This window comes from Maniola jurtina, chromosome 1 (genome assembly GCF_905333055.1).
Source record: "Maniola jurtina chromosome 1, ilManJurt1.1, whole genome shotgun sequence".
Lineage (NCBI taxonomy): Eukaryota > Metazoa > Arthropoda > Insecta > Lepidoptera > Nymphalidae > Maniola > Maniola jurtina.
In genome coordinates this window covers 8,440,082-8,461,323 of record NC_060029.1, presented here as the reverse complement: position 1 = coordinate 8,461,323, position 21,242 = coordinate 8,440,082, and the positions used below count along the sequence as shown (strand labels likewise).

General features: G+C 35.2%; 1 protein-coding gene across 5 annotated transcripts in view; it reads left to right on the top strand.

The window, feature by feature from the left end:
- LOC123869245 (tensin-1) overlaps positions 1-21,242 on the top strand; it is a 139,279-nt gene that overhangs the window by 80,503 nt on the left and 37,534 nt on the right. For 4 of the 5 annotated variants that reach the window (XM_045912091.1, XM_045912103.1, XM_045912099.1 and 1 more), the window contains one exon: positions 11,732-11,908. In XM_045912091.1, coding sequence (XP_045768047.1) covers positions 11,732-11,908 — 177 coding nt within the window. Of the gene's footprint in view, positions 1-3,588; positions 3,999-11,731; positions 11,909-21,242 lie in introns of those variants that run through there. The other variant, XM_045912114.1, reaches the window with a different exon arrangement.

The following is a 21,242-nucleotide window of genomic DNA, read 5'->3' as shown; positions in this document are numbered from 1 at the left end:
AAACAACAACGGGGAAAATATTTGCTTATTCAAAACCTTACGTACATAAATGATTTAGTAACTGAACTGTGTATCCACTTGTATTGTATTAATTATTATTATTATAATATACAATATTGTTCTTAGTTCGTAGAAGGCTGAAACGCTTCGACAAGTATTAGAGGAAATATTAGGAAACAATATATTTTCTCGAGGGCTCTAGAACTTATATTTTATTTGTTGATGCTCTAAGCACAAAGGAAAATTTAAGAAAGGGGCTGAGCAATTTTCCTGTTGTTCCATTCAAATCTCGATTTATGTCTATAGAGTAAAGAAAAGAGCGTCTTAACTTTTGTTATCTTACCTAACCTAGCAAAGGTATTATGATATACCTAATAGAAGATTTTGACGCAGGCGCAGTGGTGAGCGCCGTGGTCTTATATAAGTTAAGTAAGTAAGAAGGTACCGGGTTCAATTCCCAGGAGGGGCAATTTGGGAATTTATAACTTCTAGTGAAAGGTTTTTGCTATGGCTAGTTCCACCCTACCAGTCACTTGGCAGCAAGGCTTTGCTGGCAGAGCGTTCCGGATCGATGACTTGTAGAAACTGATAAGTGGTATAAGTTAAATAAAACTGCCACACCTTTCAAGTTATCTTTCTACGATTTCAGACTTACCACCACGTGAGATTGCAGTCAAGGGCAAAAGAAAAAGAGAAACCAAAAACGAGGATTTAGAGGCGTTAAACACAGTCCAAACATTAACGGTTTCACACTGACGTGGCACTGCATTCCAGACTCCACGCTTCCCTTCCTGTGGGATTGAACAAATAATAAATACTAACCAACTTATCTTTTTTCTTACCGAGAAATGCCAGCCTAAATAAGCTGTGTTTATTGGTACGACTCCATTCTAAGGCTCAGTCTGCACTGGCAAGTAGGTACGTAACTTCCGCAATTTCTTGCTGAGGTCAGCTTTGGTAAGTCGTTTTAATGTTAGTAGATATAGCTTATCTATAGGGGGTGATAATGATTACAGTACACTTAGATAACTAGGTAGTCCTACACGACATTATATCATTATTGTGGTTGATTAATATTTTTGGATGCTTTGTATATAGCTGTAGCATTGAATTAAGAACCTATTATAGGATAGGTAGGTATTATACTTTTACTAGCGGCCCGTTCCGATTTCGCTGGGTTGAACAATTTAGAAAAGGAAATTGAAACTTTTACAAGTGCTTTTGAATCGTCAGTCGTCACCACTTGTTTGGAATGCTCTTCTACCGAGAAGTTCCTACCAGCAAGAAATTTGGTGGTTGTTCTTTTCTTATCTGTGTATCTGTCTGTGGCATCGTAGCTCGTGTCGGGGGTTTTAAAATTTTGAGTTATTGTAGAAGATGCCATTGACATAGCAAAATATATAACGGTTGAATTTTAGTAAGATGGAGCATGTACCCTCCTATGTGTTCAGAAAAACTTTCAGTTGCTATGTTGTTGTTCAAAATACCTGCCTCACATTAAGTACACATGGTTTTATTGAAGTGAATAAATTTCTTCATAATTGGCGTGTCAAGAGGAATACTTGAAAGGGATTCAATTATTATTATCGATTCGATATTGATCAAGATGTATAAACACAATTGCCTCTTATCATTGAAACAAATTACTAACGTAGGTCTTAGCCCGAGACAACGCAATATATTATGCTTTATTGCCTACAATGAAATATTCGCAACCATCCAACAAATGTCATGGCCTGAACGTCTCGCACAAAATGATACAGTGAAAGCATTTTGTTATAACACAAAACAATGCTGGGTGATTGACCACCATCAAATAAGTAAAGTATACCTACTCTACCTTAGGTCAATTTTGTTAAATAAATATTTGACTCTTGTTTTTAGGGTTCTGTACCTAAAAAAGGAAAAACGGAACCCGTATGGTAACGGTATGGTATTTTTAAGGCCAGTGAAATAAAACCTCCTAAACTCAAGAAATTAGATAGTTTGAGGGTTTCGATGCAATATTTACTAAAAGTTTTAGGGTTGTTAAGTTATTTCATGCATAAAAACTCTATTCACTTACTTTAACGGTAGCGTTTCTTGGTCGGTATAATTTATGTTTACTATTCTGAATATAGCAAAAGGTAGTATTGTACTTATAGAGTGCTCTGCAGTATCTATTGTGCAAGCCTGTCTCGCGAGTTAGTGTGTAGTTGTTAATGACTATGCCCCGCTGTCTAGAAAATTGCCTAAAACGAGCCGCGCAATTTGCTATATCGCCGTTTAGCCTTAAATGCGTCTCCATTTGTCAGAAAGCTGTTTACTGTGAGATAAATGTACACTTTCTCTTCCGCTAATACACGCGATATAACGAAATGATTGATTACAATAGCTCTACCGATTCTACATTTTAAAACATCAACCTTTTGCTATTATATAAAGTGGAAATAAAGTTATGTAGAGCGTAAACAAATTTTGACGTTACAACATCCAACAAAGGGCTAGAAGTAGAACTTAGAAATTACAATACTACATGCCCGTATTTCATAAAAATAATGCACAGCCTTGCTAAGGTTTATCTATAGGCACGCTGAATAAGCATAATATTGTAAAAAAAAATATCACATGCCATTCATGTCCAGCTACCTCGTTCTACAGTTAAATCAAGAAAAACATAATAAAATAAATCAAAGCAGTAAATGTTTACATAACCAGTTACCCGTCTCGCATTATTGTTATAAACACATGTTCCCTGTATATCCCTGTAATTTACATAAATGTCAAACGCGGACCTGACGACTTATCCAGTTTTAGATTGTTTATGGTAACAACGGATGTTATGTTCCCAGCCACCTCAATCCCAAACGTGCAATCCAACGCTGTAATTCACTCTCCCCAAAAGGAAACACAGCTTTTTAATATAATTGACACAGTTTGCAGTAAGCTGGTTCCATAAAAAATATTAAGTATATTTTAATGGTATGCAAGTAATTATAACTCGTTTGACAACTCGAGGATATTTGTAAGACGAAATGGTTTAAATTCAACTTGCCCTTTAACTAGTGCAATTTATTAGACCGAAAATAATTAACATCATCAATCCTCCATATTTCTATTCTTTAAGAGCAGTTACGCGCTCCCCCGATCCGAATCCGTGAAAATACGGATATAAAAAATTCAGACCGAAATCGGATATTGCTTACGCACTTATCCGACCTCTATCCCAATCCAAGCTATTCAGTGGACATCTTTGACATTATCTATCTACGTCACATGCACGATTTGAATCGGAGGCACATTCGAGATAAGTTCGAGATATTCTCACGGAAGCACGGAACGGAAAGAACTCGGATGATTGAAGTCAGATCTAGTGCGTAAGCTACCATAAATAGTTCTATGACTACTTCTGTGAAGAGCAAAATTAATTAGGTGTTACGTCTCCATATTTAATGAAAGGGTCAAATGATTGTTTGTGTTCGTTGATGTGATAAATTGATAAAGTATGGGGGAGTGCGTACGGGTAGGAACTGTTGGGACTCGGGTTGTGAAGGTGACAGCGGTCGCGTCTACCGGCGGGCATACCGCGACGCGACAGTACATTGCGAACATTCAATTCAAGCTCGGGCAGTGCGCGGCCGGCGCGCGACCCAACCGCACTCGACCGATCAACGGGCATGCGCTACTAACGACCTTCGCACCTCACGAGTGCGCAAATTAGATGGCGCGAAAAAAAGTACATCCTCATTTAAATGATTTAACAGTTAAACTTAAGTTATGTAACAAAAGTGAAAGACATTATTAGTTTTAGTCGTAAATACTAACTTTGAAAAATGACGTTTCGTACAAAGTTCATTCGCCACTTCTAATAAAGCTAATAAATAATGACGCGGGTCTGAAGCGAGAGGTGATATACGAAGCGGTGCAGGTTTAAGATGAAGTTGTTCAAGAGGAGGCTCTCATTCAGCGGCGATAAACAGAAACGCGTTTCACGTTCAGACGATCCTTTCAAAGATGAGGTACATAGCAATTATTACAAAATAAGTATTGGTGAAATCACCAGTAAAATTATATAAGTTCTTAATAAAAATATTTAAATAAATTCGGTTCTAATATCTTATTCTTACATAAGTCCTTGGAGTTTTTGAATATATTACCTCGTAATCAACGAGTTTCCGTATAACGTCGGCATTTGATAAGCGTTTTATAGTTTTTTTTTTACCCGGCGCATTGCCTCGGCGCTCGGTGTGCGAATTAAATTGGAAGCCAAGGTTATCTTATCAATCGAAGGTTGGAAATATTGCCTTAATATCTGATAACTGACTTATTACTATGTTTGAACTATAATAATAGGTAAATTTTAAACCTTATCTGTGTCAAATGAAATGAAAAAGAAAATTTAAAATTGTAGATTGTAGAAGCATTTTCATTTTTGAATGCGTTGCATGTATTCAAAAATGAAAATGCTTTTAGGTGCCTACCTAGTTAAGTACCTACCTAACTATTATAATATTAGGATTAAGTTAGAATGAAACTGATTGTGAATTCCACGATGTTACTATCTGAAATAAGAATAGCCTCAACTCATAGCTAATAAACGCAACTCTTTTCTGCTTCGAATCAATAACCGCCACTTTTCTTAACCGCCCTTTTTCCTGTCTTTTGTGGAATGCCACATTCAAAAAGTTTTTTTTTTAATCTAAATAATAAGACTTCTTTTATTGCAAATAATTTGCTATTCCAAAGCAAACATCTTTTTTTTTAAATTAAACAGTAAGCCGTCAGTACACAAAATGCCATGTCGCTAACATAAGTTAAGTGAGTGTAAGGTAAGTTACAATTATTATGAAAGTCGCATACCAAAACATCAGTTAAACTTGTGACTCAACATGGAAAATTAGGTTTAATGGATCTTAAATAAGATAAGATTGATCACCGACATCCGTTGGAAAGCGTCTCCCTTTTATGTACCTACCTACTTACAAACCCACACAATATTAGAGTAGGTACTTAGTTACTTTAATTACACTGTTATATAACACTAGAAAGTGTCATTGCAACCATTTTTGTCTTACTTTCCTTGAGGTCAAAACTCGAACACGACAAGTTATAACTTTCCTGTTCCAAGCCCCTTTCAATACTAAGATTACTTATTGTAGGTGCCAATTGTGTCAATGTATTGAATTGAAACCTTAGGAATGTATGGGAACAAGATTATCTACGTTTTTTACCTGTATTAATTCCTTATATCGAATTGTATTTCATTCAAATGCTGACTTACTTAGCTGATATTATTTACTTAATATTCTTTATATATAACTTCAAAAATGGAGAAGGTTCCCAATTCGACGATATATTTTTGCGTTGATACTCCATACTTAGTTTCGTTAATTCGTTAAATATTCAGTAATTCATTTATTAAGTGAAACCTAGTTTCCCTCAAGTTGGCATAAAGGATGGGAACTGCGCAATGGAGTAAATTGCTTGTAAAATCACTGTTAGTTTAGTAAACAGTAGACGTTTAACCAAACAAGATACATGGAAGATCGAAGAAAGACCTTTGAAGATAGATGGGGGAACTGCTTATCGAACAATAGCTAATTACTCACAGTGCAATAGTGTAATGAAAATATAGTACTTACACTAGCAAGTAGCACGATAAATAAGAATTTAGATTGTAATAAGAATTAAATTTAATTAATTATTCAACAGGCTGTTGAATATGTTTAGCTTTTAAATTTTAAGGCTATCTGGCAGGCCACGACCTTAAATGTCTGGCAATGCATGACGTGATTTCTAATTCTATTCCGAAGAAAATATAAAAAAATACACTTTGTACCTACCTACATTGACGATAATTTTTTTAAACCTTTATTACCTGTTACCCAAAGTCACCATGATTCAAATTTCATAGTCACTGAAAGTGTTTGCCTGTTTTGGGGACAATACGCAGAGAAGCTTTCAGCTTTTATGCAATTACGAAGGTCTGGGCCTTGTTGGCTCTCTCTATATTAGACTCTTTAGTTTTACGTACGTAACTCTAAGGTATCTACTTGAAACTGTACCACTTATCGTGCTCCTAATTAACGTTCTAACTGTCCTTGATCTATTTTATTCAATAATTAATACTTTATAAAGACTTAGTAGAAAATATTATTATCCTTTTCAATAATTTCTAGAATGATAAAATTGATTATTTAAGTCACTGATGAGGCTTGCTTTATCTAAAGGTCTTAGTCTAAAGAGATTACGACAATAGAATAGATAGGTACGAGTAAAGTTTGTATAACCTGAAACAGACAAGATAAATAGTTGAAACGTTAAAAGTAACAAGATTAGACCCGCGATTTCGCTCGTGCAAGTTTCAGTTTAATACTCTTAGAAACTGTTTGCTTTTTTGGGATAAAAAGTTACCCTATGATATCCGTCTCCGGGATGTAAGCTACTCGTATCCCTGTATCAAATAGATGATGCGGTCGACTTGTTTGGTGAGTACCTATTTAGGTTTTTAAAATTCCGTGGGAACTCGTTAATTTTCCTAGATAAAAGTAGCCTATGCCCATCCCGGAATGCAAGCTATCTTTGTTCAAAATTTACTTCGAAACACTTTGTTTAACCGATTTCAAAGTTTAGTATTAGATAGTTGCATCATGGAGACGGGCATAAGCTACTTTTTATTCCGGAAAATCAAACGAGTTATCACAGGATTTTTGGAAAACATAATCCCACGCGGGCAAAACCACTGGCATCATCCAGTTAATAATAAATTGATTAATCTTGCTAGTGATCTTACTAGGTACTTATCTGACTGATCCATCTGTAACAATAGGTACTCGTATAATATGTATTATTATTTCGCAAACGATTAATATGCGAGAATTCGAAATAGTAGGCGGCTTTGCGATATTGTAGGTACATCATCTGTCAAATGCATGTCCTGAAACGAAAATAGGCGAGAACAATAGAACGTAATAGGCGGGAAATAAAAACACGGGGTCCGTTAGGTCGTTAGCTATCTGTAGAAGCAATCGCTCCGCTAATACGTGCTTCAATTGTCCTTGGCCTCTGTTTGCGCAACGTGCACATACTTGTGTACATTGCTTTAAAATGATATACGCGATAACGTTTATCAGTACAGCAACATATATCAAAGAATCGTTTCACTATAAGGGCCTCTATTATGATAACATGGAAACACTATTGATTTCAGTTTCAAAGTATCAAGCATCTTGAAATAGTCAGGTAACTTTAATCATGGTTGCAGCTTGCAATTATTTAAAAAAAATGCTAGGGTTCTAAATACAAAATCATCATAATCATCATCAATCTATCGCCGGTACACTACTGAGAACGGGACTCCTCTATAAATGAGAACTCCTACGCATGCAGGTTTCTTGATGATGTTCTTCCTTCACCGTTAAAGGTCGTACCCCCGTCTCCTCCACCAGACGTCTTTATCACGGCACCTCCACCAAATCTAGGAAGGCTAGATAATAAATTTTAGATTTTAAGTTTTCAAATTACAGACTGTTCATAATTTTAAATCTATTCATAAGCTAGGCTGTGTGACAGCTACCTAATTAGAGCGACTTTACATAATTTGCTTGTGTTAAGTTTACATAAGCTAAAGTAGCTAAGTTATTAGTATTCGTGCTCTCTCCAAGTCTAGAGATTTCTCCGAGATGAAAAGCAAGTAAACAAATACGTGCATTCCGATTTACGATATTACTTACTCAAATATTACATACTAATATGTGACTCTATTGGTTTGCTTTACCTAAATAAAAGTCACTTAGACATGCTCAATTACCTACTTCAATTTCGGGTATTAGACAGTAAATTCAAATTTACGAGGCAGTTTGAATAAATTTAATGTTTATTCATAAAAATAAGTGGAAGGTGAGGTGATGAGTAAAGTTTTAATACACGTACGAGAGTTGTTTTAAATTTTAATATACGTTCCTCACTAACAGTCAACTTAAGTGCTTATTATTTTATTGTTTGTGCTTATTAAGTTTCAGTCATTTTCAGTAGTTTTGCTACTGAACTGATTTTATTTATTTTTATTTGCGTTATGTTCAACCGATTTATGAAAACAGTAGCTTTCCATACGAATTCCAAAGTCATTATTCACAATTTTGAAAAACAAACAACGCAAAAGGTGTCAAATGTCAGCGATGTAGTATACTACCACACTAGAGTGTTTGGTTTTATTAGTTCTCGCCCATACATGTTGAAAGTAGTAACGAAATGTGAAGTGCAGGCGCCCACGCACATTCTGATTACTTACACAGAATTCGATGCATTGAACACGTGGGATGTTTATTATCTTATCGGCCCAATACTACTAGCCTATCCGTTGTGCTATTTCCATATGTAGAGCGAACTTAAAAACAAATTCTATCAACAGCTTCAAAACTTTGTAGGTAGATAACTGCGGCTTTTTCATAACAAATGTATCTGGTTTTCATTTCTCGGTTTACATGATAAACAAGTCCGATCTGAAATAGTTTATATCAAAAAAGTATTTCCTAGTAAAAATGATGTTAGGAATGCTTGGGAAAAGCGTGTTTACAAAAGCTCATTCTGTACACAAGACCAAAATTGATCACCCGCAATATTAATTTATCTACCTATACATATGAATATAATTTTCTAGGTATATCGTAATTCGTACTTGTTTTTCCATGCCAAATATATACTTACACATTTTGTGTAGAACAACATCTAAGTTCATAACAAAGTACAGCTTTGGGAGTTATTCCAACGCAGCATGCCTAATTAATTTCTTAAAGTTACAGTTAGAAAATTTATCGGCTAGGAAATTGATAAAACTTTTTCAAAATACAAATTCAGAGTTATTAGACTTGAATATAATGCGAAAATCAGGATATTTTTATATAACTACTTAAGGTATAGGTAAGTAGGAAGTGGATAAGTATCTACTTACAATACTATGAATTATGTATTGATTAGATTTACTAGTAGTTCTGTTCATTCAAAATTTATTGCTTCTAAATGCAATTACGATTACGAATGAGTTTCCTCTGTGCAATGTAGCGGCCGGGCTAAGGGCCATGTACGATCATTAGTCAATTTCACTGGCCCCCTATCTCGGTGGTATCTTGATAATATATTCGCTACCACAGTATTTATACTAAAAACTAAGTATATCCGTAGGTACATGATAAGATAAATAGGAGCTGGTGAACAAAACGGTCTAATTGCACGAAAATTGCTGAAGCTTCACTATATGTAACCAATTGTACTTTGACCGAAATCATGAACTCTGAACTTAATTTCAGTGAAGTTTGAGATCGTTTTGCTTGGAAATGAATTCGGATTTGTGCCAAAAACTATTGGATTAAACAAAAAAAAAAAGTAGTTTGATCAAACGTGTAGATAAGTAGGTCTACATAGTTTTGTTCACCAGCTCCTGAAATAAAGTTGTGATTACGTGCTAAGACAACATCGCGCAATAAATGGCAGGATGTTAATATTTTATTGATATTTACCTGTATTTTTTGGGTTCTACGAGACCCTTATTTTCTCAATGAGTATGAAATATTTTAGTGATGATAACAGAGACTAACGCTGATAATTATTTATCATTTCTTATTTATCATATCAAAGCTTTTTAGTGCCCTAAATCTTAATCATGTAAATAAAGTATATTTATGTCAAAACACGATTATTCTAGCATAGGCCACTAGAGAGTTCCAATGTCCACTTTCCATCTCCATCATCAAGCTCTTGTCATTGTATGTTCTGAAAAGTAATCTTGAAGAGTAATCGGGTAACATACATAAAAAAGATTCCGACGAATTAAGAACCTCCTCCTTTTTTCGAAGTCGGTTAAAAACAAAGCAAATAAGTCCAAATTCAACTCTCCTGCCACATGTCAGAGCCATCTCCTCTCCTACCTCTTTTATCAGAGCCGCTCGAAGGTACCACAATCAATAATCATCAGATTGCAATTCAAACAATGTATCTGCGTTTCAACTCGATCAGACTGTTGGAAATAGAAGTGGAAAAATCAGTTACCAATTATTACTTCGAAGGAATGAATACATACGAACAAATGAATCTAAATAGTTTTAAAAGATAATGTTGATGGTTGCGATAAAGAGTGTAATTGTATGTAATAAATACTTTGATAACAATTGCAGATGCAGTGCAAAAAGTTGACGTATTGTACAAGAATAAAACTTGAATCAGCTTACAGCTCTAGCTAAATTGTGTGCACTCGAGTCTCGGACAGTCTTTATTAAAGGACACTACATAATCTTTACACATTCATTGGCAGTTCGAGGCTATTTTTAACCCCCGACCCAAAAAGAGGGGTGTTATAAGTTTGACGTGTGTATCTGTGTATCTGTCTGTGGCATCGTAGCTCCTAAACTATTGAACCGATTTTAATTTACTTTTTTTGTTTGAAAGGTGGCTTGATCGAGAGTGTTCTTAGCTATAATACAAGAAAATCGGTTCAGCCGTTTAAAAGTTATCAGCTCTTTTCTAGTTACTGTAACCTTCACTTGTCGGGGGTGTTATAAATTTTTAATTGACACTTGTGTTATGATAAAAGATACACTATACATTTAGGTTACCTGGCCACAACGTGCCTAGCGCCTTTTAAGATTATGCATAGACATCCTGTAAGGTATGAGCACTAGGTTAGCATGGTAATACAAAGAAGTTCAGTTTAGAAGAATCGGACGTGACGAGGAAATCAAAGCCGCCATGTTATGAATGATCGATTAAATTACTCTCGGCAGATGTTTTATCTTATACTGTATATTATGTACTATCTCTGTGCAAACTATGCTATATTTTGCTATAAGTAGGTACTTTTGTGTCAGGTGTCAGTGTTTGTAGCGCCGACTAGGACCAAAACGATACTTTCAGTTAGATCAATTCCCCAAGACACGAAGGAAACGAAAAAGCTAAATTTGAATTTCAAACCCTTAAAAGTTGGTCACCCATCCAGTTACCGACTTGTGTAAACGTTGCTTAACAATCGTAATCGATTAATTAATATACGTTGTCACAACTAGGCCACAAGTCTCTCAATTTTAATCAGATTTTTAAAAGTGTGCCATAGAAACAATTTCGCGTGCCGAAGCTTGAGAGTGTACCTACCTACCAATGGTGTTCATTATCATTTTGACACGGATCTAAAAGCTTTTGTTAGCCGTGAACTTTTCTGAATAGCCTACGGCTACGTAAAGTTGCTAATAGCATATTTTCTAATGGTACATTTTACCTTTTTTGATCTAATTGAATTCGCCAAAGCTAAAGATTGTCGCTAATTCTAGCTATCTACTATAATATATTTAGATAATACTTTTTCTTCTTCCGCAAATTCCGCGTGGACTACACAAATAAATTCCTATTTTACCCCCATCGGAGGTGAATTTTTGAAAATCCTTTGTTAGCGGTTGTCTACATTCTAAGCTACTATCTATTCGTTTTGGTTTTAAGGAAAATGTATAAATATCTATTTAATAAACCAAATCTTTTACTATACCATTCATACAATATCTATCACGTGCTAGGCTAGGTAGGTAGGTAGGTACTAACTGCTAATAAATAATTTAGGAGCATCTACCTCGTCATACTCGTTCCAAGACAACGCATAGTTTTGCATTATAATCAAGCAAGCAAACAATGACAATATCGAGCGTAATCAATACAATTATAATCAATTATAATAAATTCAATAATAAATAATTAAGATTTTCTTTTGATTCAGGACAAAGCAAGATTTTCCGACACGAGTTGGCAAATTCATCGAACGTGGACCCGCAACGGAGACCCGCTGCACATCTCACCGTCACCCACTAGAGCGGAGAGCACGCTACCCGCTGCCGCCGACACCGCGGCCTCGCCCCTTCGCAACGACCAGAATGGCATCTATGACACCATCACGGTCAGTGAAGTCATCACATGCATACTAGGCACATAATACATATTATCTGAATGGATAAAGTCATAAGATTATATCAAGTCATCTATTCTACTGAATAATATGTTCTATAGCATTCAGTACACATACATCTTCAATTCTTCAGGTTTCAGGGAGGTCCAAACTTCAAAGTTCAAACTTTACAATTGTACTATTTGTAGTCCTTCTCGTTGGAGGAGAGAGGGGAACATTACTTATGATTAAATTCGCAAAATACATATTTTATGCGGAGTGCGATGCGGAAGTGGTTCTGTCTATCTGTCTTTCAGTCTGTTTATTAGCACTTCACGCCCCATGCGTTTAACCGATTTTGACGAAATTTGGTACATAGGTAGCTTTTAACCCGAAGATGAACCATCGGGTTGTTCGGACCGTAAAAAGATCTATAGGTACCTACTTCTACTGCCAATATGTATTTACGATGGAAATATTACTCGAGCCATAAAAGTTATCGAACCGTGCGTTACTCTTTATGAAGTCATCAGAACATTGACGTCGTCGATTCAGAAAAAGGTAGAATCAACATTTATTTTATTTTAATTTTTAATCGCGGACGTCATCTAGTTCATAAATAAAAATAGTAAAATTTAAAATATTTAACTATTATCAGCATACTTACAAAGATAAATAAATAGTTCTCAAGGATAGTGACTTGGACTCTCGGATTACCTACTGCAGGAAGGGAGTTTTAGAGCTTGACTCAACTTGCCCTAGACGAGTTTCCAAACTTTCCATGAAATTCTTTTCGGGAATTTCGAGCTTATTATCAAGCAAGAAAATAAAAACGTTCTTTTTTAACCCCCGACCTAAAAAGAGGGGTGTTATAAGTTTGACGTGTGTATCTGTGTATCTGTGTGTCTGTGTATCTGTGTATCGGTGTATCTGTGTATCTGTGTATCTGTCTGTGGCATCGTAGCGCCTAAACGAATGAACCGATTTAAATTTAGTTTTTTTTGTTTGAAAGGTGGCTTGATCGAGAGTGTTCTTAGCTATAATCTGAAAAAATCGGTTCAGCCGTTTAAGAGTTATCAGCTCTTTTCTAGTTTTCTTGTAGAAAAGAAGGTTAGATAACCGTTAGGTTCATAATATTATGTCAATAGACAAATGTCAAGCTGTCAAGATGGACGTTGCCAAAATACATAATTATTTATAAGTTATTTATTTGAAAATGATGTTTTGGAAAACTCAAATACTTTGGATCGTCGGGGGTGTTATAAATTTTTAATTTACGCTTGTTAAATAAATTGAATGTTTCCAGTTAGCTACCTATTTCGCGGATAAAGTTTCAAATCATATTACACATAGGTATTAAATAAAATCTTGCATAACACTTTAAAAAGGTTAAGTACCGTTAAGTTAATACGATTTTTCGCTCTTATTTCATGGGTAAAGCAAGAGTTAGTGAGTAGCGGTTCAATGTGCTGCCGAGAGAAACGTAGGTAACATTTTCTTGAATAAGTAAGTAGGTAAATAGAAATTTCTCCATAAGTATAATATCTGGGATATAATTTATACTAGTACAATATGTATATGTTATACTAATTGAGTGTATAATTGCGGATGTGGTTAGCCTGCAGCCATCGGTAATTATATAACTTTGTTCGAGGTTGGCCACTTTATTTAAACAAATAAATTGCTGGTTACATTGATAGATGTTATAATAATTTCAGTATAGTGGGTGGGAAATTGAATAAAATGACTGTGTTGGTACTGGAACGTCATGTTCCCGTGTCAGTCTGTCAAGCGGGTGGCGCACGCGCACGATTGTAGAGAGCTATCATGGATTTTCATTTTTCATCTAGCATAATAATATTGTTAGATATCCAGATTTGTCGATCACCTAAGACTAAATAAAATAACTTATAATACTTTACTAGTTGATGCCTGCAATTTTATGCACGTGGATTTCGGTTTCTAAAAATCCCATGGGAACTCTTTGATTTTCCGAGATAAAAGTAGCCTTTGTCACTCTCCAGGTCTGTAACTATACCCATACAAAAATCACGTGCATCCATTGCTGCGTTGTGACTTGATTGAAAAATAAACCAATACATCAACAAACACACTTTCGTATTTATTTAGTAGTAATTAGCCCATTTACTTTTATTTTCCAAACTAACAAAAAGGTTCTAGCTGACTTTACTTAGTAATTTACTTTGACTAAATTCTCTACTTCTTAACTTTACTTAGTTATGAATGGTGCTTATAATAAGTACTTATTAGCTAAATACAATACGTATTGTTGTTTAACTGCCGAATAGGGCGTCCAGACTTCATTATAGTACATATACATACAGCCTGATTTTTGACATTTTGACCATACAACAAAATACATATGTTTAAACAGTAATTTGGTATTTTGGATTATTTGGAGTGCTTATATATTTTCAGTTTCGGCCCTGCAGCTGTAAATAATACGATCTCATTACTAGCAACTCTCTCAGTGAAATGAAATATAAGTTACATTTGTGAGCTTAGTTGTTTTTCATCTGGAAGTGGTCAGGTAACATTCAGCCATAGATTTGCAAAGGGTGATTATAAATCATAAAGCGCAGTCGGCCGCGACTTAGCTGCATTAACTGCATTCTCCACTTACCTATGCCTGTTGTTCGACTAATGCACCTTTGTGCTCAAACGCTCGTAAACTAAGGGTTAGTGCCCGGAAACCACTTCGAGTTGTCAATGACCTTGTTTTTTATTTCAACCTAGGCATGCACTTGATTAGAATCAACCCTGAAAAAAGGCGTAATATTAACCTGAGATACATATAAAATCCGGTATGCACGAATTCAGGAAGCTGTAACATAATACCTTGATAGTCAGACAGCCATTACAAAATTTTGCGAGTTGATTGTTTGACATCAACCCCTGAAAATTGAAAGTGTTGTGCTGTAGTGCATCGTCCAATATTTACGCATGTTGCGTAAAGAAAGAACAAAGAATAATATCGTAAAATATGTACACGAACTTTGGACAACAAAGTTAGTTCTCGCGAAATCTTGTTTGATTGATGATTATGTTTACCTACATTGGACCTACCTACAAATAAGTAGCTACCAAGTCTAATAATCTGTGTTTCAACGTCAAGCGCGAGTCGGAAACGAACGCGAAGGATTTTTTTTAATTTTAATAGCGGCAATTTTGAAATATGACATCTTTGTTTTTTATTGTTATTTGATGTTTTTATTATTAGTGTTTATCGGCAATACAAATACACACTCTGTGAAAATTGCACCTCTCTACTTATGACGGTTAATGAGATACAGCCCGCTGACCGAGACAGACGGACTGACAGACGGGCGGACAGTGGAGGCTTAGTAATAGAGTCCCGTTGGCACCCTTCGGATACGGGAATCTAAAAAGTACCCGAAAACGGAACTGACCTCGAAAATCTATTATTTTTAATTGGCATGTCAATTTGTTACGTAAACCACTGAGTTATTTCGCTTTGTAGACTGTGTAAAATGTGATAATGTCAATAAAATATTAAGCAACAGAACGGCAGAACAATTCAAGATACATTATGTATGTCATAGACTCATTGTATTGGCAAACGACACGAAGCTGCGATGAGAATTTAACTCGCACTAACTATGTACAAGTATGTATATCTTAAATTTGATTGGATAATAGGATCAGATTTAAACATCAAGTAATAATTCCGTGTATATTTTAGAGTTAATAGCAGTTATAAACTATTCTGATGGTTTTAATGGATAGGTGACCTAACTTTTAATTATCCCAGAGAATACTATGCTAGCAACAAAAACTGGCAATTAATCTCAATGAAAACTTTTCTACCTAAGTATATATATTTTAATGAATAAATATTTATTATATGGATTCTGTAGTAAATAAATATATTGCGTTCTGTTAATGCATCGATTTACATTTACTTGTACATTAAGTATAACGAAAGCTTTTATTCGTCCAAAGTTAACATAGAAAAGCCGCAAAATCGCATAACAATTTCCGAACTGAAAGAGCTTCGTGATAACCCCTCGTCCGGTGGAAGGTAGAGCGATTGTGCTATCGGTATTGATGCCCCGGTCGGAACCGGTGCTAATGCGTCGATTAGCACGCCTATTCATACCTGAACTACCTCTTAGCTTAATGGACTGCGAAGAAATACTAAAGTAGTTATCTTGGACAACTGCCTACATACATTTAGTAATAGACAATAGTGTATCGGATTTAAAAAAATGTACCGAGTTAGCTAGAAGTTGAATTCTCCAACCCAGAAAAACTTTAAAATGGAATCCATCCATCCTTTTGGAAAATGGAATGAGGTACAGCAAATGCTCGATTTGCAAAACTATCTTCTAAACTCCGGCAATATCCTTAGGCCTTAGCTACACGTATGTAACATTGTGTAAATCATTTCAACCTAAGTAGTCGAACAGCACGACACGTCAACCTAAATAGATATCTACATACTATTGTAGTTCAGTAGGTGCGCTAGTAGATAACCTAGCCGTGACAGTGTTTAAATTTCAAGATACAAGAGTTAAGCAACCTTTGCACGAACCGGTTGGTACATAGCGTCATTAAAATTCACTTATCGACCCCAGTTGTCATTACAACTATGGACTGACAATCAGCAATCAGAATCATGTCTTCATCTTTACATTCCCCTTGGCTAATATAATGGTATGGCAAGGATTAACTTACTAAGGCCATCATCATGCATGACATTCGCAAAAGGATTAAAATTAGCCGAGTCGATGACAACGGCATAGCCTGCGGTACAAAAGATTGTGAAATATTTTAATCCTTTGACAAAATCCTTCGATATTAGTTGTTATACGGATGCAACGATGGACTATTATTTTAATGTAGCTGATTGGAAGTATATTAAAAATATAACACTAAACTAAACTTTACCAAACTTTTTAGCTTTTAGAATTATCTAAAAAAGACTCAATGATCAGAAAAACTTCTTCGCTAGTCTATTTTATGTAGAATTAGCAACCATCCGCGGCCATGCTCGGCAAAAATATATATTTGGGAATTTTGAAAAATTCGGTCTATATTATTCCTTGCCTTTATTATAAAGGGATCCACTGTGCAAAATTTTAGTGCTAGGTCCAAGAGTTTGAGCTGAGCGTTGATAAAACAGTCAGTGAGGCAGGAATTTTCTTTTTATATATTTTAGGATACATATACAACATTTGTAGATGACGTTTAGATACCTAACAAATAACGAAACTTGATGAAAAGGAGGATTTTCCCACCCAAGATTCTCATTTAAACTCAACCCTAATATAAGCGAGAGCGACCCTTATCCAATAAATAACAGGCCATTTCTTTGAGCTACAAAATTAAATCTCGAAGAAAATCACACGGCCGTCATGAATAAAAGATGCGTTCAAGGAAAAGATTGTACGCAGATGAGAATGTGCTTTGGCTCCTGAAGTCGTGAATGAATAATTTAGGCTTACGGAGTCCCTGATTGCGATAGCGGATACAATAGTGCAATAAGTATGTTTATGCTAAATTTTTAATGCATGATATTAAATATGACGACTCATGCAAAACTAAAAATAAAACATTGAGTTTCAACAAATTTCAACTGTAAATTAAGAGGGCTCTCTCCGTCACTCGTTTCCACTCGTTTCATACAATCGTAGTTCCAATTTCATTTGAATATTAAGCAACCAAAGTCCATGAAATTTTGCAGACATATTCTAGAAACTAATATCTATGTCTGTGGTTTTCCAGATTTCTGTTAAAATATTCGGTTTCAAAGTTACGCGGTCTTGAAAATTTCATACAAATCTTTGAGCCCCTGTAATTTTAAAACTACATATTTTTAGAAAAATCTAAAACACCACAGACACAGATATTAGTTTCTAGAATATGTCTGCAAAATTTCATGGACTTTGGTTGCTTAATATTCAAATGAAATTGGAACTACGATTGTATGAAACGAGTCACGGAGAGAGCCTTGTTAAGAGTTTAGTTTTTAGTTTAAAAAAAAGTGTATCTCGTCGAAGTGCTGAGAGAATACATAAATAAAGTGTCTCTTTATTAATCAACAATTTATTGGTGTATATAATTTTATTTATAAGTTTACTAATTAGTCAAAAATTAAGCTAGATCGTAGTTCAATTGAGTAACGTATTAGTACGCAGTAATAAAAAATAAGTTTCGGATAGAAATATGTGTTGTGTATATGGCGACTAAATTGTATACGATTGTTGCATTGTAATACAGTGTATATCAGTGTGTATGTAGTCAGCTTCATGTAATAAAGCATAATATAAACTGTGGAAGTATCAAGCATAGCGGGAGTTTTTCCGGGCGACCGCTTCAAAGGAAAATCTTTCGTCCGTGCGACGCGGATGATATTGCGCCTGGGCGCCGCCCGCGCCGTGCTTCGCTGTTTCATTGTACTTACATTTTCTTATGTAGCAGACCAAGTAACAGACCAGACCAAGTTAACTGATTACTAAACACTAATACTTTGTGTCTATTGTAGGGCGGAATTTTGAATTTAAATTATGAGTATAGCTGCTAATAGTACCTAATACTGTATACTACAAGAAAACTAGAGACGCGAGCGAAAAACCAATACTTAGACGTGATTTTTTTACATGTAAATACCTACTCGTCTTATCCCGAGAAATCAAAATTTTCCCTTGCAATTTCTAAATAGTAAGTCTAAATCCATGCAGACGAAATCATCAGAGTCATCGGTTAGTTTCTATATACTATTTACGAAGAAGCAATCACACATTGAATTAAACAGTCGATTATTTTGCAGGATGACGTTATGGGCGTCTGTTACAATAGTCACTAATAATATGTAATTGCAAAAAACAACGCAATAGTAATCGCTCTCATGTACAGATGCAATACATCACGAGTGAATTGCGTAAGAAGAATAAATAGGTAGGTATATTCTGGAGAACAAGTATTGCTAATGCGAGTGTTTGGAATTTAAAACAGTACCAAGGTTCACGATACAAGGCTGAACATTAATGCAGATTTAGAAATGATCTCATTTCATTACATCTACTTAAATAGGTACGATTTGTTTAAAATTATGTATATTTTGATGAACTTCTAACCTTTAATCTAAACATAATATTATTAGGTATTAAAATAGTTAAGACGCCATGCATGTTGAATGTTGATACATCGATAAATTAATTATTTACCAGTGAACATTTCCGCTTAAAATGGGGGATTAAATGTTATTCTGTTTACAAGTGACTAAGTACTTTTAGCCTATGTTTTTTTCTGCGGGGATTAGCTTACTCTATTGCAGCAGAATCCTTTTTTGGGATAAAAAATAAATTGATGTCACTCTTCAACCTCTACGAAAAGGGGTAGGTATTTGTTTAATTTGTTGGAAAAAGAGATATCTTTTTTATTTAATTTTATTATACCTCTGTGTAATGGTACCTGGTATATGCAACTACGTTAAACTTAAATTCCTATTTTACTGTTCATAGATATAATTTATTTTTAAAATGGCTTGACACTCAGACAGACAAATAGACAGTTGGACTGAAAGGTCGGAAAAAAACCACAATTCACGACTAACTTTTAATTTGACTAATAGCTAATAAATAGTGTTTCGTAAATTGCCGAAAAATCTGCTTCCTCTATAGGTAGGTAGTTATAATTTTTAAATATTGCTTAAATGGGTAAACATGTAGAAATATTTAAATAACTTGTGATGTATGCAGAAGTTTAACCAGACCTTGGAATGTTAAAATTGTTTTTGTATGATGTCATTCGTACTTAATAGTAAATCCAAGAATCTTGTTTCTAGCTGGTTCATGCAAACTCATAAAACACGGGTGTATGTAGGTACTTTATGGTCACACACGAGCGCCCGTAGAGGAACATATAGATATGAACGGAGATAACTTTACAAAAATATGACTTTTATGATTTATCTAGCTAATAAAAGTGCGTTTAGTTATTTTCTGTAACAAACAGAGGTAAGGTTTGTAAGTAGGGTGTAGGAGGTAATCTCTGAAACTACCTATACGCATCCGATTTCAAAAATTCTTTCCTCATTCGAAAAATACGTCATTATTCCAGATGGATATATATGTATAGAGTCATAGACTATTACTTTGTATATTATGTGTACATTGGTATATATGTATAAGTGAAACCGAACGTGTCAGCTAATACATAGATAAGTATTTTATAAATCAAGTCTTTTCTATACAAAATATTAATAAAAAAGCATCAATCTAACGAAAAAAAATCATGAGATAAATCATGGGATTCTACTCACTTGCCAACCTAACCTAAAATAAATGAACACGCTTAAGACATTTCACATTACTATTTTAATCAAAATAATATAATGGGAATCCATTAGGATGGTGTAATGTAAGGTCGCAAGTTCAAGGACCACCCGTTTGAAAGAGATATCCATCAGGTGTCGGTGTCACGGTGTCAAGCAGACGCTACACGTCTACCCAGTGTCGTCGTAAATACAATTCGACGTTTAGACAATAGATGTTGCACCGCCCCTTCATTGCGATAAGCCATACAAGTTGGTATCTCAATCAAAACATTGTTAATTGAACGTACTGTTTCTGCTGCCAGAATCACACTAATATTATAAGGCGAAAGTTTGTGTGTATGTTTGTTACTCCTTCACGCAAAAACAATTAGACGGATTTAGCTGATAGGAATGGAGATGGACAATATCCTGGATTAGCACATTGGCTACTTTTATCCCGGAAAATCAAAGAGTTCCCACGGGATTTCAAAACCCCAAATCCACGCGGACGAAGTCGCGGGCGTGCTGTATTTATTGGCAATAAGTAAAATTAAATAACGCAATAGCGTACGTAATGTGCACACATAACAAATTAATGATTTATCATGCGGCTTTGAACACATACAAGTAAAAATAACTGTGGTTCTCTTTATACATCTCATAAATTATGTTTAACTAGGAATTTGTTAGACGCAAATTTGTATGAGATCTTTGCAATAGCTATTAGGTATTTATTTTGTTAAATGTGTCATTTCTTGCAATTTATGGAAGTAATAAAGATTTCCATAATCCTTACAGATTTATCTAAGTTTTAACCTACCTACTATATAGTACTAGTGACATCACTAAGATGAAAAAGCGAATATGCAATTGCACCTAACGGGCGACACCTGCAGAGCACCCAACTGCCCGAAGCTCCCGCCAGGGCGGCAGGCGGCGATCCCGCGCACGTCGCGTCGCCTGCGTCCCATTCTTCGCATCGTCCACTGTGCTCTCTGCTAGTCAGAGGGCCACGCGGAGAAACCTTCCCTCCTACCAGGTCAT